Consider the following 25,669-nt stretch of genomic DNA (forward strand, 5'->3'; position numbering starts at 1 on the left):
AGAGGCTGCCAAGTAATTGTCAAATCTCATTCAGCGGTGATATAAATCAACGAAGATACTCATTACCATATGCTATTAATAGCCATCCCCCTATCTTACAGTACTGTGAGGCGTCTTACAGTCTTCCAGTAAGTAGAAGCAAATGTCTCTCTCTCTCTCTCTCTCTCTCTCTCTCTCTCTTTAGCATCAATTACCTAAAATATGAAGTTGCACACAAAATTATAAATAGAGCCGCATTTTGTAATTATCATATAATCATGGCGAACTTTAACCGTGAGGACACACAGAAAATGTGCGGGCAGGCGGACGGACAGACAAAGCCAGCAAATTAGTTTTCTTAGACAGAAAACTTAAAATCTGATGACAACACTCATCCTGCTAAGGCTTCTTTAATCAATCGAGTAATAGGCAGGTTATTATGGTCAACTCAACCACGGCTCATGAAACAGCCACAGACTGGTGGCGGCCTGTGTTTGTTGGTGCCAAAGTAATTTCATGGCTAAATCTGACCTTAAAACAAAATTTTCCGAGGCTAAAGGGCTGAATTTTGGTATGTTTGATGATTGGAGGGTAGGTGATCAACATAACAATTTGCAAACGTCTAGCCTCAGTATCTTTTCAAGATCAGAGGGCGGACAGAAAACAATGCGGACGAAAGGACAAACAAAGCCATCTCAATATATATATATATATATATAATTTTTTTTTTACAGAAAACTAAGTTGTGGAAGGCAAAAGAAAAGGATTAACTGTCGACTCGGGGAAATAGTGGCAAAGACTAATGGCGCTACTGGTAAACATAATTCAAAACATTAAAAAATAGTTCTGCACTGTTAAATGAAGACGTGAAAGCGGTGGCGTAGAGACAGAGGGGAGGAGTAATGAAATAAAGTCGTACATAAAAGAAGATGGAAACGAAGAGAGAGATGGAGAGGGGAACAATGAAACCTGATAATCTTGCATGAGGGAGAAAAGGCCAAAAAGGCAAAACTATCCGGAAACAACTCCAACAAGTTAGGGTTACGACAGTTACGACGGTAACGAAAAATGCCAACAAAATATAAACCCAGAGCTAAACCATAAACTGTACACACACATATCTGTGGGAAACTTGACACATGCATATGTACTTTCCTATCATACTTATTCAATATGGCGGTCAGCTTTAGGTGGATGGAATCGAGCAGCAAAAACACCAACCTTAAAGCTATGTCAATACTATACAAAACTGCATAGCCGCTCACTGAAAAGACAAAACTTCTCAAGCGGAAGTAAAGACGGTGGGAGTTTTTTTATATATACAACACAAAGGTCGATCGGCAAACCCGACATAAAATATGAAGGCATAAAACCTAAGACACACCTTTACAAAATTAGGAATTTCAAAAATGCGCTAACTTTAGGTCCGGAAAAAAAAAATTAATCCTGATTTTCAGAAAACATAAAATTTACCACACACACTATATACAATATATATCATTATATTATATATAATAATTCTTACATCGATACTTATATGTGATAATAATTCTTACATTGATACTTATATGTGAACTGGAAAAATTTAGGGTGAAGTTTTTAAAAATAAAATCTTGAGGGGGGTTTACTTCCAAGGTTTCCCAGGAGCCGTTGGCTCAAATTAAAGCACAAGTAATTGTTTCAAAGTCACCACGTACCCTATTGATACTCTTCTTTCTGGGACTGGATCATCTTTTAAATAACGAACGCCATAACACAGGACTATGTTTTAATTAACAAAGATGAATTTCTTCCTATCTAGCTCATCTTGCCAATGTCATTTTTTCATGATGATGGATTTTAGCGGCACTAAAATAATCATATAAAAGAATGTGTGTTCGCTGTTTACAATTTTTTTTTTTCTTCAAATAAGAAATTTATGTGCCATTCCCTGGGATAACGCTCATATCTTTACGATATTCGGGGAGAGAGAGAGAGAGAGAGAGAAGAGAGAGAGGAGAGAGAGAGAGAGAGAGAGAGGAGAGAGAGAGAGAGAGAGATGCGCGCAAGAAGACATAAGAGGAGACAAACTCTAGATAATTTTTCCCCTATGCTGATCTTAAAACCTACCTATTATAAATAGATCCTTACGAACCAATTGAGAGTAAGTTATGAGACGTTCGTTTTACCTCAGCATTTCAAGCCATAGATCAAAAACTCGAAAATTTAAATTTAACCAGTATCTGTATTAATTTTCGCAGTCTTTCACATTAAAAATTTTTGCATCCGCGCACTTCTCATTACATACCTATATATATATATATATATATATATATATATATATATATATATATATATATATATATATATATATATTAAATTATAGAAAAGGTACCAGCACAATCCATCACGCAAGCCAGGCTACGAAACCCGATGTTCTTATCAATAAATATAATGTCTTCCTTCAGTGTAGAAAAATGACTAAACTACCAACCAAACTTCCACTCTAAGATGGTAACCCATCAATTCACAGATCGTTAACGGTCAGGGTTTTTAATATATAGTGAAGCAACCGGCAAAAGTTCAGATTTGCAGGAATTGAACAGAACTGTGCCCACACCATGCAACAAGCATTTATTCAGCGAAAGACCTTCTTCTAAAAATGTTTCCTGCAATTCGCTTATTCAACGCATTTAAGTGGACTATCAGTGAGCACCTCGGGAACATCAGTTACCAGCTGCAACGTTGAAATATGTAGTTGTAAAGGACTGTACATACTATAAACTACAGTACATACAAAAAAGATAGAGATCATCATGTATATCACATGACGTAAGTATCTAAAGTTACTAAGGTCTACTGTGGCTGCAATATTCATCTGGTGCCTTAAAATAGATTTCTCCTACTGCCACTCACACGTGTTCGCCCAGTAATTATCAAAGTAGTGGTCCGATGACGACGCAGATGTTCGACCTGTGCCCAAGGTCTTGGCATGTTTAAGACGACAAATCTAGGGAGATTTTTTGCGGTAATGTCAACTCCCAGAGTAGATATTGCTACAAAAAATTTCAAGTATCTTTGGAAGTACTCTCAGCTAATAATGAATGTTTCAAAGTCTTCCTCGTTTTAAGAAGTTCGTGGCATATTTTACTAATGCCTCATTTCGAGGACAACGCCTGTTGACCAATTTATCTGGCACTGTTACGGATAGCGTCAAATGATTAGATACATTTTCTGTGTAAAGTACTTATAGAAAAAAATGCTTAACCATGTAACTTCAAAGCCAGAAACATCCAACAAAAACGACCAGAGATAAAAACCAACCATACTTTAACTACCACTAATCCAATTACTACAGCTAATGTTAATTTGTAAATTTGCGCTGGTAGAAAAAAATAAATTTCTTGTAGCTGACATAATATCCATAGTTATTAAAGTCGCCATGTTGAGGACAATGATATTATTATTATAAAACAGGAAATCTACTCTTAAGTGCATCTATTTACATTGCTTCACAATACGCTCCAGACGACCAGCAAAAATGACTCTCTAGCCGGTGTCAAGAGAGCCAAAATCGCTGTTGAAAACACTAGAACACAGCTCCCGACTACCACCTCATGCTAAATGATAGGTCTGGTACAAAAAAACGTAACGAGTATATGGGCCAGAGATCACATGAGCTACCTTGCTGCAATTGCAATTACATATATGATGAATATTTTTCTTACTATTGCACATTAATAAAAACTTTGCCCACCCAAGGCTTGATTACACTAAATTCTGCACAACAGAGTAATGACTTCATATTAATATACCCAGCTGCTACAGTCCTGATGTTCTTGAAAACATCTTTTAAACCTTTTCATACATTTTCTCACATAAACTCTTGATACAGTTCATTAAATGGTCAGCAATAAGTTCCACCAGTTCTGCCATGAACGCTGCTTGGAAAACATCAGTGACAATGTACTATGAGACGTCCTTACAAATGTTATGGCCCACCAAGACACACACACGAATCACAACCAAAGTCCGTCTGTCTTGAGGAAACATCTCAATCTTGAGTAAGGACCTGTTAGCTCGATTCTTCGTCGATGACAGGCTGTACCATGGAAATACTTGATAACATTATGGGTTGGTTCATGGAAAACGCAATGCAAAATTCATGGGATAAATGGAGCAGTTCAGTCGATGGCACTTCCAATGATAAGCCATAACCAAACCAAACTCGATGCTACTTCTACACCTGTGAATTTTTCTCTCGAGTGTAAAAACAAAGCCTAGTGCATTAAAGCATTTTGACTAACCCTCGAATCAGAAAGCTTCCGAAGTCGTTGCTGAATCAACAGATGACCTGGGAAATGTGACTGCAAGGCATGTTGGTTTCCATTTGTTGATATCCGTTATGGGTGCACTCTTGAATACCAGGAATGGAGTGGACTTGAGAGGCTGTGAGGACTGTTTACGTCCCTTCATCTGTATCTCAAATGGTTACAGACTATGCATACACAATGTGCTCAGAGCATACTTTTCAACTCAAATACAATTAGCGACCATTCTTCTAGACCTCAAACGTTCTTGATGATGTCTGTACAGGTAGTCTTCGTCAAATACATGTAACTCTTCAGGGAGGTTATTCAATCTGAAGCACTATCTCCTTTAAATGTCGAAAAACTCATTCATCCTTAACAGTTACCTTGGTTGAAATAAGCAATACTAATTGAACACCACACTGGATTCAGTACTTGAGCTTATGCAAATCCATGAAATTCATTCTGTGAAGACCAAACATTGTTTGCATAACTTCATAATTTTCCATTCCCCTAAACATGGGGTCAACTGTAGTCTTCGGCTATAGAAACGGTGCTGGTAAGGGCTTTGAAAACAACAGTTGAACTTACTAGAGGAAGAGGGACAGCAGAAAGCACTCCTTGTTTTATGGATACTACTAATCCATTTGATAAGATGCATACAAGAGCGTTGAATATTTCCCAGGTGTTAAAGATTTATCAGAGCATAAAGAGCTTAACCTATCATGACAAACCAAACATTAGAATGATGTGGAATACTTCATCCATTAGTTACCTGTTCATTCACCCTCCAAAGCTGGTCCCGCTCACATCCAGCTACTTTTGTCAACAGGAGTGGTTGCTGACGATTCTGTCAACTATGAATTGGCAACATCCATGAGGTTTGAGTTTCTTAATATACCATTTTGAGGACAATTCGCCGAGATGACCATCAAAAGCTATAATAGCAACCTTACTTCTGTCACCTTTTCCAACTGGACCTGTTGACATGCAACATATCCCACACATCTTTGCTGTCGTCTTTGGACAAGGCCCGTGACTTTGTGACGAGGTCTTTCAGACAATGGAATAAATGGCAGGCGTTTCTTCCACAGTCATATCCATTACTTAAGGTTCTTTGCTGATACCCTTTGGCCCCTTTAACTGCAAACCCTTAAAGTCCTTTTTGTACTACCTCCTCTTATATTCTCTTTCTTACATCTTGCTTTCCACCCTCAACTAACAATTGTTTCAACATCATTTTCAGCGCCAAATGACTTTATAGATTCCAGCTCTTGAACTTTAGCCTGAATTTTATATTACAGTTCCACTTAAGCGCAACTTCAGCTAACATTGATGTCGCTGGTCATAACAGAGCTACTGTGTGTGTCAGGCATACTTTCTGGGACGTCTACACAACAAAATAGGATATAATAAAACTCCTATCAATGTGTTGAAGGTGCAGGTATAATTGCGAAACAAACATTTAACATTCATCACACAAAGACGACAAAAGCCAGTGGTAGTCATACTGACACCTCTGAAGTGCAGCGTACACCAAGTTAATAAGTGACAAGGCACCATAAAAATATTCAATATGACTGCAATCCAACAGGCATTAGAACCCTGAAGAACTCACTGAGCTTTCATGCTGTAACTGGGTGTGACATGAGAGAGAGAGAGAGAGAGAGAGAGAGAGAGAGAGAGAGAATATATACCAGTACTAAACTTCTACGATAACTTGACTAAGAGTGAATAGTCTTCTACATCCGAAGTTTGATCAAGAGGAAATTACAGGAGTTGCCAAAGAATTTTTCCTATGATGATTCACCTTTCAACTGTTTGAATGATTTCAGACTCTGGCATTAAAAAAAAAAAAAAAAAAAAAAAAAAAAAAAAAAAAAAAAAAAAAAAAAAAAAAAGACATCAACAAAGTATTTTCCAAACAGAAGCCAGTCAACAACCAGACCTGCTCCACATCAGCATTCCAACAGAACCTATCATCATGTTCTGCTATAGATATGAAACACTATGGATCCTACTAGACTATGAATGGGTTCTATCCAATGGTTGCCTTAGTCTGTGGCTACACACGTACCTTCATCACTTTATATACAAAAGCAGATTGTGTTACGCGACTGTAAGGTTAGATGCATTTGTAGATGTACTTGTCAACAATGAGGAATGCCTTGTTCCACCTCCTGTACATGCTGGAACTAGATGGTTTTGAAGACTGACATTCCACTTTTGTCATGTATTTGTCTGGACTGGGTTTTTAAACAAAATTTCAGTATTTCCATCTATGACCACTATACACACACATTTTAATGTCATTGATCATCACGTGAAACATGCAACAATAATGCTCATTTAAATCATGTCATGCATGAACACTACTCATGTTAATAATACAGGGTCAAAGTCTTTACCCTCTTACTTTCTCCTATTCATGACCCAATAAGGGTTAACATTTGAAAACATGGCCCTTTGTCAACATCCTCTACAATTTCAATGTGATTTTCTTACAGGAATCATAAGAAAGAATGCTATAGTTACGTATATTGTTAGTGGGCAATGGATCCTTTGGGAACTTTCACAGGATATAACTTCATGATCCACCTTTTGTTTGTAAAGATTGGAAACTATATCTTCTTTTTCCAAACTACTCTTACCTCTTTTTAACAGGACTATAGTTCTTGCACAGAGTGCTTCCTATACCCATAGTTGGTACTAACTGTAGCATTATCCACATTTTTTGTTCTATCCCTTTTGAAAAACTTTTCTCCCTTTGTATGTCTGTACCATTCTGTGGCCTTCATAAAAAATGTGTTTCTTAGTTGTAGTTTAGGTTTTCTTCCAATAGCAACGGTTACATTTACTGTTGGGTAATCTTAACTGTTACGTTTACTACCGTTGGGTAATCTTAAATTTTTTCTTACATCCATTAGGAATTAAATTAAGTCATTCATTACGCCTACAACTATTCTGTCAAAGAGCCACAAAGACTTTTTTTTAACATAAAGAAGGTTGATTTAATGGAGGACAATTTATAAACACCCAGGTCCCAACAGAACTTTAGTCGGTATTATGTTTACCCTTAATTCTTTTAACGGTTCTCAAAATGATCAGCTCAAGCATGGAAACCATTACAAACTGACTGCACCAAATGTTCCCAAAACGGTGAAAAGAAATAGTCTTCACTACAACAGGTAGGCTGATGCACAAAACATGGTAGATTACATGGAAGATTAGAGTTAACCTGGAGGAGCAATGTTCAGGATAAAATGGCAAAATTGAAAACCTATGGCACAATTACAAGGTATGAGTTTGCTCACGCACCGTGCATCTGTTCGGTGGAAAAATGATTCACATTTAACAATATACGAAAATATACTCTAAATATGAAATTAACTTATGAAGATTATTGGAATCTGTAAGTAGTTCATACTACATATCCACCATTCAATGTTCTCTGAAATTAGTTACATACCAAAAATGCTGTTATCAGTATATAGCATGAAAGAAACACTTCAACCACATTCAATTATCACTCGAAACAATCACATTCAATTATCACTCAATCAGTTTCATTTAGAAACATTAAGATGCAACAGCCTGGTTAAAACGGGAACCAATAGAACGCACGGTTCAGGAACTCGACGTGGAAACTAACCAAGAAGCAGCCCATTGTATATCCATACGGTAACATTAACTAACTGGTTAAATTTGCCACAGCCCTTTTTTAATATCCACCAAAAGAGAGAGAGAGAGAGAGAAACTTCTAATGAATTCTACAGGCAAAAACACATCGGAATAGAGTGACAGGAGTTGGCATAAGTTTGAGAATGCTGGGGAGAATGATTGTTGACTGTAAGGAGGGCAAGAAGATTAAGAGAAAGTATTTATCTGAGCAAAATTTGGTAAAAAGAGAGTAAATGGAAACCAAGAACACAGAATGACAACTGCTTATATGCATGGTTGAAGAAAGGAAGCGATTGATTTGTACTGGCAACTGGGGGTAAATATATCAGATAATGGTCGGAAAACAAGTGAAGCCAAGAAGCGTCTAGGGCGTTTACACCCCTCACCCTTTTTCGTTACTTAAAAGGGGCCCCAATGAAATGTTCATAGTAAGCTTAATAGTAAATATCCAAATCATGACCAAGACTGCAGAGAGAGAGAGAGAGAGAGAGAGAGAGAGAGAGAGAGAGAGAGAGAGAGAGAGTTTTTTTCGCGAAAGAAAAACCCAAAGGTTTTTTTTTTTTTTTTATTCACATTCTGTTGCTTCCTAAACTACAAATAATGGCAAACTTTGCTTATATTATGCCTAAAATTTGGGTAACAACGCAATTTAACACTGGAAAGAAAATCTGTGTGTAAAATAAAAACCGGGGAAGGTAAAGAAAACTAATTGTATGAAGAGCCTTTCATCACTTGAGATTATGAGTGCTTTGGGTACATACTACATTTAGATAATTAGAATTTCAACATTTCAATCTGAACAATAAAATTCTCCACTATCCAACTACGTTTAACCGTAACTCTGCAATCCTATCTTGAAACTGAGGTACTGCGGTCAATTACTTCAATTTCAATGCATTTGAACTGGAAGAGGTATGAAAACTGTATGACAGGCAACAGTTCCTTAAAAGTATGTATATGAAACAGAACATGTTCAGTATCAAAAATGTTCACTGAAACTCGTATCTTACATGTATCAGATTCAGAGGTATGAAAACCATGACTGATAACTGTTCCGTCAAAAGTATGTATGGCACAACACGTGTTCAGTATCTAACAGAGAAATAACATATAAAAAAATCCCTATTTCAATCCTCTAATCTAGAAGGAAGGTGTGCTTCTTAATAACATCATAAGTCTATAGTAACTATAACTAAGGTTTCATTAAACAACAATGATCATTAACTTTATACATAAATTTCTTATGAAATTCATTGCATGAATGGTTAATGTCATCAACTTTACCTCAAAGCACCTTGACACTCTTGAACCAAAACATTACCACCTACCTTCTTAAAGACAAAATTTAAATTTAAAAAAACCCAATTTTCCTATTTTTTTTTTTTTTTTTTTCTTTTCAGAGTCAACCACTATAAATTTTCCTATTTTTTTCTTTTCAGAGTCAACCACTATAAATTTGTCAATCTTTTAAGATAGTGTAATTGGCCCCAAAGGAATCGAGCACTTATCGCAATATCTTGAGAGAGAGAGAGAGAGAGAGAGAGAGAGAGAGAGAGAGAGAGAGAGAGAGAGAGAGAGAGAGAGTTGCTACAACACAAACTTCTCTCATTAGCTCTATTTTAACACAACTTCACATCATATATTAACATGTTTAGAAGCGACACTGACCCGCTATCCTTTCAATTATATATTTCAACCGTTGTAAAGTTATGAACGTATTCTTGTCAGTATCCAAAAGTACTTCTTTATTAATCAGATTTTCTCTCAACTTCGTTTTTCTAGCATTTTCACATTCTGCATAAATTACCTTCTCTTTCCACATAATCTCCATCTAAACTTTCTCTACCACAAAGCAAACACACCAACAGAATACGAGAGAGAGCGCTTAAGAATACTAGTTTTGCTTCAAAATTAATGCAGCGTCATTATTAGATTTACAGTTCATCTGCTTGAAAATTCCGATTTTACCAGTTTGTCAGCTACAAAGTTTTTTTTTTTATATACTACATCATTTAACTGAATAAATAATCACTTTTTTTTTCTTTAATTTTACCCACTGCAATGAAATGTCCTTTTTCTATGGCTGAAACTATTCAAGTCCATCAAATTGTGATATATTGTAACATTCGTCTAGCAGCTATTACAGTACTGCACCTTCCATTCACTTACAACTCTGCATTAGTACACTCTGCAAAATATGCCTCACTAACGGTCATTGTAGTCAAATTTATACTTTCCCTTCGTTCAAAGGTAGTGTATTCCTTACAGTTGGTCTTTCGGTCTAAGTTTCTGATACAGTGTCTCGTCTACTTCGATCGCCATTCACTCAAGCTTTATTTTTGGATGGTTTCTTTCAAATGACTTTCATGGCGTCAACAAATTACAATCATATATATATATATATATATATATATATATATATATATATATATATATATAAATATATAATTATATATATAATTAATACCAGCATAAACAAGTTAGAATCAGCCTTTACAGAGCTACCTTCAGCTGTATAGTCAGGTAGCTGAATCACAAAAGATGTTCCAGCATAAAGTACTAAGGAATGTGAATTCATTCGTTCATAACCATCCTATCTAGTTTCCACTGAAAATTTGTTTTTAGTCGGCTCTCTACACCATCCCAGACATGAACATTAACTTTTCATACTAAATATTTGGAATATTCGCAAACACACTATACTATACTGCACTTGCATTTGTTACATCAGGCAATATTCTACATTGAAGAATAGACGTAATGTCACAAGAATGTGAAAAAAAAAAATATAAATAAAAACCAACAACATTCCTCTACCTTGCTTTCTCCTACAATTTGATTTAATTAACACCACACCCCTTTCCTCGTCTTCGGAATGCAAATTCTCTACTCCTAATCTTTTCCGTAAATCCCCTCTGACTACATCACTGGTTGAGTCCCTATGACAAGACATGGCATATTCTTCAAACTTATTTTTCCAATGTACAAATAATGCCCGATTAGTTACAGAGAACACACTAAACTGCAAAAAACCATTGTGTTCTCGTTTCTGCTATTTTCAGCGAAAAATACCCAATCCAAGTAGATATCTATAGACCTCGAATCATCTAGGCCCAACTAGAGCAATTAATTATACGTCCACTCCTACGCCAGTGACTTACAGTTTGCCTACGAGACGTTAATTAAGCTGTTCACGATCTACCAGTCATCGCTAGACATTTACTCTAGGTATCTATGTTTTCATGTGACATCTAATACATTTCTAGACTCTGGCCTTACCCAAAGGATTTACCCATGTGTATGGAAAGGTGAAAATAGGAAAAAGGTGAAGTTTGAAAAGTTAAACGAAGGAAAAAATGTATTGAACTGCTGTTAAGTAAAAGAAAGAAAGCAATGTAGCTGTGGCCGAATGGACCCTGTAAGAAACCATTAGCACACTTGACAGTGTATCGCTGAAGGTATAATACAGGTAATAACGCTTTATGAGGTCTTTTGTGATCTACACATGGTATAGTTAACTATACAAGCCTGACATAAATAACGCTTGTTTAGCGTATACAAAAATAAATGGGTATGGTCACAGACATATCGCTCCCCGTCTCCCCTCCCCCCGTATATATACTATATGTGCGTACATACATACATATATGTTTGCCTTTCTCTCTGTATATATGTGTCTAAAATATTTTCAGTTAAAATAGAATTCCATCTAATAAAAGGAGTCCATAAACACGCCAAATTGTAGAGAGTTAATGCTATATATTTCTAGGAATTGTCTCCCTCTACATTCATTACCTGCCTGTAGAGGGAGACAGTTGTTCTCCGAAATATAAAGTATTAACTTTCGACACTGTGGCGTTGTTTTATATAATATATATAATATATATATATATATCTATATATATATATATATATAACTAATATATATAGATATATAAAAAAAAAAAAAAAATATAATATATATATATATATAGATATATATCTATATTATATATTAATATATATATATGTAAACACTTTTCCGGTATAACCTAGTGTCAGTACTAACAATTGGTAAATTTTCCTTGTGTAACTCTTATTAATTCCTTCCCCTGCATAATTTGAATAATATTTCAACTATCTATAAGAATTTGATATCTACGGAGGTAGAAAAAATAAAAATTCTACCCGAAAGTTCGATGGTTCCTTCCACCCATTTACATTACTGGTATCTATCTAACTTCACCATATTTCGGGTAAACAAATTACACCAAGTGTGTCCTAGAAAGTTGTAAATCCTTCTTAAAAAAAAAAGTGCCATATTTTCTCAACTCATCACATTTGCTTCGGTTTTACGATGACCTTGTCAATTATGTTCTGAATGTAGCACTTAGTTTTCTCTTCCCAAGTCTTTTAACAAAAGTACATTATCTTTTAGCTACGATTCCTCCTTACCACAATAATTTTACCTCTTTTATTCTGAAACCCTTTCGAAAGTCACTTGTCTTTGTACGTGGAGGTGACAGTCCCTCCCCTTCTAGTCCGTTACATCCTTTAGGGAGGAGCATCCAAACATGAGCAATCCTAGCACTGTCCAAGGTGGCGTTCAACTTCTATCCGTTATAAGACATACAAAGGAATTTCCTGTGCGCTTCTGCCTTCCTAAAATTTTTGAACAATCCCTCTTTCGAGAGAAATATCTCTAGCTCTCCCCTTGGTAAGCCACTCTGGCCTTTTTCTTAGCCCAATGTCTATATGCTTAAAACCCGGCCAGCTTCAGTGAAGTTCACTATGCATCTTGCAAGTTATCGCTACGAAAAAAGCTAATTCTGATACCTTTGTACCTTTAAAAAAATTTTATTTTTACATTCAACTTACTGTCTACGAATAAAATACTAAGAACTAGTAAAACTCAAGGAAAGTAGGTCTCGCGACCTACTTTCCTTGACAAGTCGAGGGAAAGCCTTTTCCTTGTTAGGGGAGCAATGGGCTCGAAGCCCACAGAAAGTAATCGTACAAAATCTTTATCATAGAACCCCAGACACCATAACCAAATCTTGCAGGTATCAATCAACGCATGAGGAATCAAAACCCCAATAACTTATCACTGATTGTTGGTTTTCCAATATATACAAGGTACAAGAAAAACAGGAAAAATAAAACCCCTTATTAACATAACTCCAGATTTACCTTGTACGTCTTGACATGGTAGATTTTCTCTCTTGAGGGTTTATCACTTTTACAAAAATGTCATGAAATACTGGAGCCATTCTTCAGTTAATAAACAAATCCTTGTACTCCAATATGAACAGCCCTTTATGGATGATTTTCTCACAACAGTGGTCCTCAAATTCATAATTATATTTAGAGTTCAAATTGATCCTACTAGAGGGTTGCATATTATTTCTGTGGCCCGTGAGAGCTCTTATTGATGGGAATCCTGTACAAATAACGCGAATTTTCGATTAACAACCCCAGTACCAACTTCTCGATCATTTGGAGACATTGGTAAGTGTAGAACCCAAGAAAAATTTCATTCGTTTTAACCTCTCATCCATTTCTAATTCAGGACTTTTCAGCTTCAATTAAAAGATTATAAACAAGTTCTACACATACATTTTGATGTAATACACATCCTCAAGATGACTTTGTTTTCAAAGGTATATTTACAGTAACACCATTAACATTTCAGTACAGCTTTATTTGGGTGAGATTTTCATAAACATTATCTTCTTATTTAAATCTTTAGATATCATCAAGGAAAAATTTATTGAGCAAAAAATATTTTTTTTTTGACAAGGTTCCGAGTTGTTAAACAATTTTTTTTGTTACTTGCAGACCCTGCATACAACTTCTGTACCACTAATATATACATAATATATATATATATATATATATATATAGATATATTTTAAAAAACACATATATATATTATATATATATATATATATATATATAATTATATATATAATATATATAATCTTGGTGTAAAGTAGTGGAATAACAATGTAAATTATCATTCAAAGTAAAATGCAATATTATCACACACACACACACGCGGTATATGTAGTGCGATCGATGATTGACAAGTTTGGTTCTGAAGTGACTGTCCGACTCTATTGTAGCTGGACCAACACTGAAGTAAACGACGATTTTCTGCTATACTTCTCAAAACAATGCAATGACATACATGTCATGGTCCAGTCTCCCTTAATCACTGTAAAGTAATTATTGTAGCCGTCGGGAGGGGAAAGGCATGAACTGGAGGAACGTAGGTAATGAAACGTAGGTAGACAGAATTTATAACCAAGAGCCAATATAAATTATCTCCTGGAAATTGCATACCCTAGATATTAAAAACCGAATGATATATGGACTTAGATGTCGAAATACTAGTCTACTCTGGTAATGGATGAGGTGTTGTACTTCCCTATTTTTCAATATTTTCCTTAGGAACATATAAAATAAAATAAAAACAAAGTGGGAAAATATCAAAACCCAAAGATGTATTTAAAGTTGACCAAAAAACCACTTTCTCCTGTTCTCTTCATCAGCAGCAAAAATACTGAGGAAATGCTTTTCACCAGGTTCTAAGAAGCTTGAAAAAACGAACTAGCAGATATGATTAAATATTACAACCATTTACACATTACATTCATATCAATTAAAAATTACACCACAATTTCACCTGCAAAAACTTTTTTTCCCGTATTTTTCAGTTACAAATATTTCTCTTTTTAGACTTCGTGGGTGGTGGTTGTTATTTTTCTTTTTCTCCACACTATTCAAACCCGGTGACCGATATCTTGGAGACTTATAGCAGTGAAAGAAGCAGATAGCGGCTAACCGAAGAGGTAGGTCGTGAACCTTACCTGGGAGGCACTGAACCTGGCATTCCAGCCCTGGCTTTGGAAAACTTTATGATACCTAAAATTGTGAAGAAATTAAGATGTCCAGCTAGAGATGCAAAGTTTCTACAAAAAGACTGTCTTCCAAAGCATGACGCAAGCATCAAGCAACAAACGACAAGACATTAACGTTATGAAAACTATTGCCTAATTTTTATAAAAGTTTCCGAATCACACTGGTCCTAGATTTGGCCCAAGCTGTGTTACCTCTTGTTGTTTCTTATACTGCTGGTTACTAATTACCAGCCTAGAATATTACACCAGCACATTTACAAAATCTTAAGACTAGTGCCACGCTTTCTCCAAATTCATGATATATTTTGAATTTCCTGATGACTAAAGAATCATATCCCCAGGTACTCTTCTCATTTCCGCTGACGAGGTGGGATTGCTTGGTTGCCAGCCTTATTTCTGTCTACAGTAATTTTCCTCGGAAATCTACAAAACTTGATAATTGCCCCACCCTCTGCATAATTTCATCATTAATATGGTATAGTTATGTTCCCATTGTGATTTCCTCATTCGCAAAAGGTTACCACGTTTTTTAATATCATCATCTCGTGGTACATGAAAAAAAAAAAATTAACAGTTAACCAAGAAAAAGTATGCTCTCCTTTTGGCATTAGTAATGCCCAAATAAACATGTTCTTCGGAAGATCACAATACTATTACTTCAATTCAATTTTGTAACTTGCACACCAAAGGAACCTCTCTAAAGAATAATCCATTTGGACATTCTATCCTCTTAGAAAGTCACAACTCCTTGTTACATAGAACTTTCTATACTCCCCGAATTTTAAAAATCAAAACATCACTGGACCAAACAATGCTCAATCTAGTCCAAGCCCGAGGAAAACAAGAATAAGAGGCCTGAGTTACAACAGCGTTCACCTTAGCCACCTTGCTACACAAAATTTTTTCTTAAGTATTTCCGTGTAAAACTACTTAAATGCACACATGGTGAAGAATGCAAAGTAAAATCACAAAATGTAGTCTTACTCTGTTCATGAAGGATGAGCTTTACAGATTATTCATACACATACCTAGGTAAAACGTTGGCCCACCTTGGTCAAATGCAGGGTTTGAACAAACAAACTAGAAAAGGAAACTTTCACTTGAAAGTTTCACTTCTGCCCCAAAAGTTCTAAAGGGAATTTTTAAAATAGACTACTACATTTCTACTCGCTTTTCAAAATCCCCTTTTGAAGGGTGAATGCTCCAAACCCCAACATCACAACAAACTTGGATTCTCTTTTGCCCCTGGGTGCTGTGTCAAGTTTAGTTGAAATTGATCCAGTGGTTCAAATATTCAAATGAGAAAAATGGAAGTTGAATTTGGAAGCAGCAGTGTTCAAGAATGTCACCGAACGGCACCATCTGCAAGTTACTTATTTCCACTCTTATATAGGTGGGAAGTCGACTTTTCTCTTCTAGCTCGATAGAGCAGTGGTCGAAACCGTAGCCATGGAAAGACTTCAGATGCCAACTCAAGTGGATAAAATAAGAAAAACAACTGCATTCGACTTAGTCCTACCGCGTGGAAGCCTAAGACGAAGCATCCCAAAATCTCAGAACAGCATTCAAAATAGCGACATATGCCCTTACTTTAGGCAATCATTCCCTCCAGCTAACACTCTGGATATCATTGTCATACGCTGCTTGAAGTACAGACTACGGACTCTAATGTTATGAAAGACCGATCGATCAAGTTATAATACCTTTGATTCGAACGACAATCTCAAACTTCCTCTTTTTGGCGGAAAAAAAACTGTATGTATTATGGGTTCTTCATATAAAAGAATACCCACTTGTGAACATCAAAGCCGCTAGTTCCTACTTTTAATACATAATGCCTAGATGATACGCATTTTTTTCTCCTTTTATTTGTTATAATTAGCACTTGGTCATTTTTATAGATTCCAGTGTACCCCTAAAAATTGAGGATTAAAAAGAAAAACAATGAGAGGGTCAGTAAGACTGAGTGACTCGAGCCAGTCACCGTGCCGCCAGCCACGGGTACAGATTACAGCAGCGGGAATTTCCAAAGTTCCATAGTATTGAAAAATATATGGTATTCACCCTACTCTTGATATAACTTGAGTAAAAGCTTTACTAACTACCTCAAAAAGAGACAGAAAAAACCACGACATTGGGCAATTTCAATGTAGATTACAAGACTACATCATGTATTAGACAGTACTGGCTATTCTCTCAGATCCAGTGTGCCCCTTGAAGAGTACAAATGTACCACCGGGGGTACACCTACCCCAGGTTGGGAACCCCTGGCCTAAGCAAATTATTCTGAGAACCCTATTCTTGACACTGCTGTATTTTTTTATAATAATACAATAATCTATCAATTTACGAACACCTAATCATCATGTATTGAAGTAATACCAATTTTTTGCAGTATATAAAATGCTACAAGGTTTCGGTGCATGTAAACATTTAACTTGAGATAATTCTAAGGAGTTCAATATCAGTAAATACGTACCCCATATTTTAGCAGCATTTATCACAACAAGGAACTGAAATTCGAGTAAAAATTTTTTTTATGAATGTAAACTTCAAAAACCACTCTCACACTAAAACACATAACAAATCAATATATTATATATATATAAAACCACGAAACATCGTAATTTGACCAATAACTCTAACACCGATAAAGTTGAACATACCAAATGCTGATTCCACACACACACACACACAAATTGTTCACAGCAGCTTTCCTGGTAGAAAAAGAACCCAACCAATAAAATAAACCCACTAATATTGTAATTTATGTGCACCTCAAGTACAATTTATATAACCAGCATTCCCAATTCAATATGATTCGAGTCTCTACGTGAAACCCCAGACAACGGACACAGACAAACAGGCGTCACAAAGGCAACAGAGCCAAAAGCAGCCTACATAGGAATAAAGGGGCAGCACTTTTAATAGCAAAACTTGAGTGTGACTGCGAAAAATTAATATTTGATAACAGAGAATATATATATATATATTATATATATATATATATATATATATATATATATATTATATATATATATATAATATATTCATATATCCATCTATATCTTCGTACCGTAGATGTGGCTTAATTGGAAAAAATAGGTTTATTCTGCATTTAAAAGTGAACAGCAGAAGAATCTTTGGTATACAATGGGGCAGAAAACTTCCAGGCCCCGGTACAGAACACTTCCACATCATTAACACCTTTGTATGCCAACACCGTAGACCCATTAGTATCACATCGAACCCCCTCGAACAGTGCAAAGTGCCATTCATATCTATTTTTCCCAAACCTTCGAACTCCTTAATGATCAACACGCCCTCTATATATAAAGGCCCTTCCCTTTCATTTCATAGCGCACACACACACACACACCCGAACGTTGGGCAGATGAGATCATGATGAAAAGGACAAGAAGAGTTGGAAGATCCAGACCTAGCCAGATGAAAACAATGCGAAGGGGGCCGGAGATGCGTGGAGAATTTGCACGATAAAATACATGAAAAACATCAGCGGCGGAAATTCTCTTGATCATTATCTCAAACGGCGCCTGAGGCAAATTTTACACACACACTATACAATGACAAACCAGTTTAAACCCAGTTCTCATTTAACCACATTAAACACTCATACTTAGCTTAATGATAAATGGAATGGAGCAGGTGTCTTCCCTAATAATAAAGAGTTAAAACTACACTTTCTTGATCAGGTGTTCTCTTTATTTCATGGATACCTTACATAGTTATAAAACTGTACATGAAAACATAAAGTTCAATACTTTAAACTGATTATATTAGTTTAAAGCAAAGTGATAAAGACACAAGGCATATGCTGGATTTTCTTGCTTTTCCCTATACAATTTCTAGCACACCTATGGTCATAGTTAGAGGATTTTTAATTTGATCCTTGAACTGAAACGATTAAACGATAAAAAAAACGCACACTGCAGTTTCTCTCTGTACCTTCTCTTGAAAATAATTATGATAAGAAGTCTAGTTAACTCTTACGTGAGATTCGGTGTAAATGCACTGAAAACTACACAGGTGCTCACAGCATGGTAACCATACATCAGGAGTAGAGTTATTAAGTTATGAGGCAAGAACTCCGAAAAAAATAATTGCTACAATATATTCATGATTAAAGTCTGTAACTACAGACGACAGCTAGATCTCTAGGATAAAGGGGATGAAGATGAAAACTGGTTACTGGTACTTGAAACTTGTTCTCGCAGTCTTCCCTTGCTTTTCAGAATTGACCCAAGAAATTCTCTTTCCTTTACACTGCATTTTACACGAGGGTTAAGGACACATGCCCTCTCCAATGGTCCATTTCTAGTCTGAGAGAGGGAAATTAATCAACTGCACACTGACGAACGTTTCAGCTCTAGGGAAGACTAGAACTCGTGAGCCTGGGAGTCCTTTACATTGTCAATGTCAAGGGCCATCGATTTAGCCCAGGCCATAATAGATTAATGGTTTGAAGTACACCTTCACCAGCTTGACATATTAGTGGACAAATCAGAGGAAGTAATAGGTAAGTCCATCAATAATACTCAGTGAAATTAAAAGTAAAAATGGGGCTCTTCAGATGGACATTTTGCGAGATGTGAATGGTACAAGAACGACTGGAGGACTGAAAACTTGCAAATAAGACGAAGTTACAAAACTAGTAGAAAGGTATTTTAAGTAAAAGACGGATCTTGGCTAGAAATGTCATCAGTCAAGTAATCTATCTATCTATATCTATATATATATGCCAAACCTTAGTGTTTTTTTCTCCAAATCTGTATGTATCACAGACGTGAGTTCAGTATGTTTGTTGCATAAAATGTACTACAACGGCAAACAATCCTCTGAACTCTTCTTTACTTCACCGAGCGTTTCTTGCTATGCAGGTTGCAGCTGCATAATGTCGTTTTCTGGCATCAGGTTTAATACTAGTACTCATTTTGCTAGGAGTTTTATCTTTGGTAAAACTAAGAAGTAGATTAGTGCAGTTGTGGAATTTTCTGGTCTCCAGATATTTAGCAAGGGGCAAATTCATTCCTACTCTCTGCTGACGTCTCCTGTTTCTCAGGTCTATCAGTTTATTTTTCTGCTCCCTCATATTTATTCATTATCTTTTCCTACAACTACGTCTCCCTCTGTTGATTCTGTCCATACGAGGTGTTTCAGTTGAAGATATATATATATGTATTATATATGATATATATATATATATATATATTATATATATATATATGTGTGTGTGTGTGTGTGTGTGTGTGTGTATATATGTATATATATATATATGTATATATATGTGTATATATATATATATGTATATATATATATATATATATATATATATATATATATATATATATATATACATATATATATATATATATATATATATATATATATATATATATTATATATATATATGTCCGTAAGAGGTTCAGTTGAAGACACATATATTCTGAGGTGGCATGGTCAAGGAGAGAGAATAAGAGAGAGGCCGATAAAATTTGCAGTTTATCATTTTTTTTGGAAGGAACTCGGCACATAAGAAAGAGCTGGGAAGATGGGTGTAGGATATATTGGACAAATGGAAAAAATGCTAGCGAAACGAAGCGTCAGATGTATTGGATCAGATGGATCTTAATATCCAAGATGTTCCTAGGCAGTGAGTGACCATTTTACAGCTATATGCAAGGCCTTGAACCCACAAATTTGAATCACAAAATTAGACACCTCTCTCTCTCTCTCTCTTTTATATATATATATATATAGATATATAAAATTACATAAAATATACATAAATATATGAGTAAGGAGTGTGTACACATCTACCGGAATTACCTATCATACCAAGAGCAGTACACAAAGCATGAAGGATGTAACGCAAACAAGCATAACATATGCATAGAGATACAGAATTTGCCAAAACAACATACGAAAACTTATAAAACCCAGCGTAACTTTCATAGAACTTATATGTGTGTATTTACTAAAGGGAGAGATTAATACCCAACTGTATAGCGCTCACTTCATATTTCCTGTGACATCATACATACAATAAACATTACTGATATATTCGAATACATAAATTATTTGGAGTCTGAAGTACTCAGGAACGTGGAGCCTGAAGTAACCGGTATCATTTAATAAGATGTTCGCATAGACTTATATAGGAATTTCCGTATTGGTAAAATGATATACTTCAAGAAAAGTCACTAGTGATTGAAGCATGCCAACTGGAAAGAACGAAATTAACAAGGCGCTCTGAACCTGGGCATCTTTTGAAACCTACTAAGGTGAAATGCCTTAAGACAGGTCATAGAACGCCACCGAGATGCTTTTCAGTACGAATTTAGCACTTCTACTATTTTAATAAATTAACTGACCTGTAAATACAATGTTTTTTTCAGCATTCTATATAAACCTCTACCATAAAACAATTGCTTTTGGGATAAAGCAGTTGAAAACGAAATAGAGAATTCTGTAGGTCTTTCGCATTATCGGTGCAAGAAAATTCAAACAACTGCATATTACAATTAAAATATAATTATATGCATAAACTTGACATTTACGTATAATTTCTGAGGGAAGTATGGTGGTGGTGGTCCAGTAACAGCACAAGGTCACATATCAAAATTACCACAACCATGATTAAACATGAAAGCAAAACCCGACAACTACTTACCTATTTTATTTTATCATTAAATATAATCTTAAAAGAAACGCAGGTTTTCATCGAATTTGTTTTAATACTACAATTAATACTATTCTATATATATATATATATATATATATATATTATATATATATATATATATATATACACACACACACACACACATACACACTTTCTTTAATTAATAAAAATGCAAACATGCCTATTAATCATCAAAGTATTAATTGCGCGTGGAATGTTATCAATTAAGTCTCAAATTAATGATTAATAAATGTGCTGACGATTACATCAGGAGGTGAGTTATACCGATTTAAATTAAAGATGAAATTACCCAAACCTAAAATCAAAACTTACTTTGTTTTTAAACGATCGATGTCCATATTTACTCTAATTATTCAACACAGAAAATTTAGTATAAATGGGCTGATATAAGATGCGACGTATCCCTTTCCGAATATCTCCATTACAGAGTAAATGCACGGAGTAGTTTTTATCCAATGCAAATTTCACAAAAGTACATCTATTATATATTTGCGATGGGAAAATTACAGATAAAAACGTGTTAATTGACAGAGCTTTTTAAGACTCATCCACTCACATTGAGAATGAACAACGCTAGTTCTTTTTTCACACAAAGATGAAAACGCCTACGCATCAAGGAAAATTTAAAAATGTAATTGTCAGCGAAGCATACAGTACATGAAACCTGAAGACTAAAAGGAATAACACTAGAGTTACTTTGATCTGCAAGCGAAGGGAAGTAAAAGACAGTTTTTTTTTTTTTTTTTTTAAGCAAAATTCCTTTACTTTCATTTTATACAATGAATTTAAGTTTATTATTTGGATTTTTAGGTAGTTTTGTTTAAGGATTCTCTGTGATTTTTTAGACCAAACCTCCAAATACTGCACTCAACTAACCTAATAAAATAACTGTAGAAATATCGCCACGTCCGTTAAAGATTTATATTGCAATAATGCAATAATAAACCAATCAATGATGCAGCATTACATAACTAGAACAAGAAAATAAAACGATCATAAACTGCCTCCCATCATGCAGCACATTTTATCTGAATAATCTCAAGACTAACCCGCACGACAGCGAAAAAAAATTATGGTCAGTTTTTTCTCCGACTTGCACAAGATCAACCGAGAACTATGACGTGATGAATGGGAACAGTTCGGCCGTGTACCACGAATAAAAGAACTTGGGAAGAAGGCAGAGACAAATGATGGCAAGAGGGGAAAGAGCCAAATCCCTATGAATAGGGCGATGCCGTGCCGCTTAATCTTGTCTTCCATACATATAGGAAATGTGTATTTGGGAAATTCAACAGAAATCGACCGCAGTTACGCATTATTTACGTTACATCTGGAAATTTAAAGGCTACCTTACAAATCTGTAGGTTGCATACAAACAAATTTCCTATTGGTTCCTTATTGCGCATTCCCTTCGCGTGATGCACAGTATCTAACGTCAATGTACAAGAAAAACAAAATACAGATCAATCGTTAAGAGCATATATTAGAAGTCTTATCAAATTACCATGCAATAAAGGACAGGATAAGGTTATACAAGTGATTACGGATGGGGAAGGGGAGGGAGAAAAGCGACCAGAGCGTGTGTGTATGTGATTGCAAGGGGCTTGGCCGCGAACTTGAGGTGGTGTGTTCTGTAGTACATACATACATACGAGCTTACAATAATAACCTTCCTGAAACTGGCGCTCTCTTCAGTGCTTCTACGCGCAAATTTGACATCAAGCATCAACTAGAAATGTGAAGATAGCGTGTCAAAACACCTCAGGGATGATCATCCTCTCTATCTTCCATTGATTACCATTTGTTTAAATTGTTGACAGCGCTTTTTTAATTTAAAACTGTTGATATAACTTGAAAAGCAAAGGACACACACCCCTCGGGGGGGAGGCCAGACCCTGCCCGCCCGCCCGCGGCCAAGACACTTCCCCTCGCAAGCGAGACAGAATAGGAGGATCACCTGGTGGAATCTTCCATGGCGTGTGAAGATAGACGGGAAGAACAGAGGAGAGCGGAGGTCAAGAGCTCACCTGACGAACAATTCAACGTTCACGTCCCTAGTTTAAAAAAGTCCGGCGCTGCTACTGATGCTTCTGATGACGTTGCTGGGACAAGAGGGCCACGGTTAAAAGGATGGAGGATGATAGATGTAGCAGCAGATGATTCGGCACTCTATGGGCGCGACAATCGCTACCACACGGCACAGGACAGCAGCCGTGGGACGCAGTTCTGATTTGGTGTTCTTGTCGTCTCGTACACCAAGTTAGGTTTTCTCGCTGATTAGTGCTTCTGCTGGAGGAGGAAAGTTTGTGGTGGCGGTACAAGAGGAAAAGGAGGATGAGGATGAAGAGGAATCGTCCGAAGCGCTTTCTATGAGCAGGGAACCACAACGAACTACTCTCACGAGTGACGGAAGGTTGCGGTCTCTAGTTTCTGAGCGATACTGTGTCTTACAAGTGTGCGTGTCTTTTCACGATAACAACACAACACTAACACTTCTCTGTATTTCTACGAAAATCCGTCTTTCAACTGAAAAGAAGCAGTGTGTGTGTGTGAGGTGGAAGAGCGTTGAACACCGTCCAGCGGGAGATGTGACAAGAGATGACGACGACGACGACGACGAGGATGATGCAGCAGCAGAAGATGCTCGACCACGCACCCTGTGTTTTAAACAGCACTTTTTCAATGGGGGAAGGTTATCACACCTGCTCACTAGGACCACTCAGCCAACACTGCCGCACCACACCACTAAAAACCCCCAAGGCGCCCCCCTTTCACACCACCAACAGCTCAGCTCGCCTACCCAGCCCGCGCGCGCAATGCCACTAGGCACTCACGCACGCGCCGCGCACGCGCCAATATCCCCATCACAAACATTCACGCTTCTCCGATTCACTCCCACAATCACGCTACTACCTAGCCCACAATTTTTCTAAATCTCCAAACAATCTTTTCGACCACATCTTTCTATATTCACTCTCTCCTCTCCTCAATGGATACCGGTCAAGGGACGCATCGCGCGTCACGCCGGCATTCACGAACACAGACTTTCGTAGCATTCCTCCTTTTTGCGGATGTCCTTTTTTTCGGGGTGGGCGGGCATCGTTAGGGTGGGCCAAGACTTGCGATTTTGGCACCGCCCACCGGCGCCCACCAATGAACTAGCTTGAGGTTGGTCCCATGCCTCGCTTTCTCTCTCTCTCTCTCTTCCTCTCCCGCCCCAGCCTACGCAGCATTGCCCGCCCTATAACAGCCCATGCCATAAGGCTCCTTCAACGAAGGTCCAAGCCGAATCTCTCTCTCTTTCCCCTCTTTACATGGCAACAACTGGCCATGGCTCCTTCCTACGATCAAGAGTGACCATCATTCCATCTACTGCACTAAATGCTTTTCAAGAAACCCGCGTCAAATGCAAGAGACAGGTCATTCTCTGCATCGTGGACAGTGAATTACTTCTCTCAAAACAAAAAGTAAAAACCTCCTGTTTATGTCGCTGGGATACTGCTCGAGAATCACCTTCAAAAGCGAGTGTCAAAAAGGAAACTGCGATGCTAAGCATGAAAAGGCACCCGAAGACAAAAACCCAACGGCAAGTGAAATTTGCTTCAATAACACCGCAGACTTGTTAAGGTTCTACCTTCCAATAACAGTGCTGTTCCTTCCGTAATAACATCGTGTTCGACGTTCAGCAATTTTCCGGTGTACTCACACCAACCTATCGCTTCCAGAACAATGACGTTCCACTGACCTCGGATGTGATCAGCAGCACAACAGAACCAAGTCTCATCAGTGACCTTGAACACTACATTGGTGCTTTTGCAGCTACTACTCTTCACAATCTCCTATCGAACATAATGCACCTTATGACATTTCATAAACAGTAAAAACGCATATTTGAGAAACGATCATAATATATATTAGCTACAAGGGTCCTTTAAATCCAATTCGCTTTACCTCGGAAATAATAAATTTAATAATAAATTTTCATATAAGTTGACCAAAGGGGCATTTTTTCTTTTTAGTTGATAATAAGTTCGTCATCTCGTGGGCTTGAACCACGGAAGACAATAACTCAAAAACACAGTGACGAGCCTTAA

The 25,669-nt window shown here is 36.6% G+C and overlaps 1 protein-coding gene across 27 annotated transcripts in view; it reads right to left on the bottom strand.

Moving 5' to 3' along the window:
- Positions 1-25,669, bottom strand: part of LOC135218273 (ELAV-like protein 1) — a 314,052-nt gene that overhangs the window by 162,221 nt on the left and 126,162 nt on the right. For 2 of the 27 annotated variants that reach the window (XM_064254455.1, XM_064254477.1), the window contains exon 1: positions 23,533-24,347. The exons of 7 other annotated variants lie outside the window; for them this stretch is intronic. In XM_064254455.1, the coding sequence (XP_064110525.1) occupies positions 23,533-23,549 (17 nt within the window). In that variant the 5' untranslated portion in view covers positions 23,550-24,347. Of the gene's footprint in view, positions 1-23,532; positions 24,355-25,669 lie in introns of those variants that run through there. 18 more of the 27 variants (XM_064254454.1, XM_064254453.1, XM_064254467.1 and 15 more) reach the window with 14 other exon arrangements.

Source organism: Macrobrachium nipponense, chromosome 9, assembly GCF_015104395.2.
Source record: "Macrobrachium nipponense isolate FS-2020 chromosome 9, ASM1510439v2, whole genome shotgun sequence".
Lineage (NCBI taxonomy): Eukaryota > Metazoa > Arthropoda > Malacostraca > Decapoda > Palaemonidae > Macrobrachium > Macrobrachium nipponense.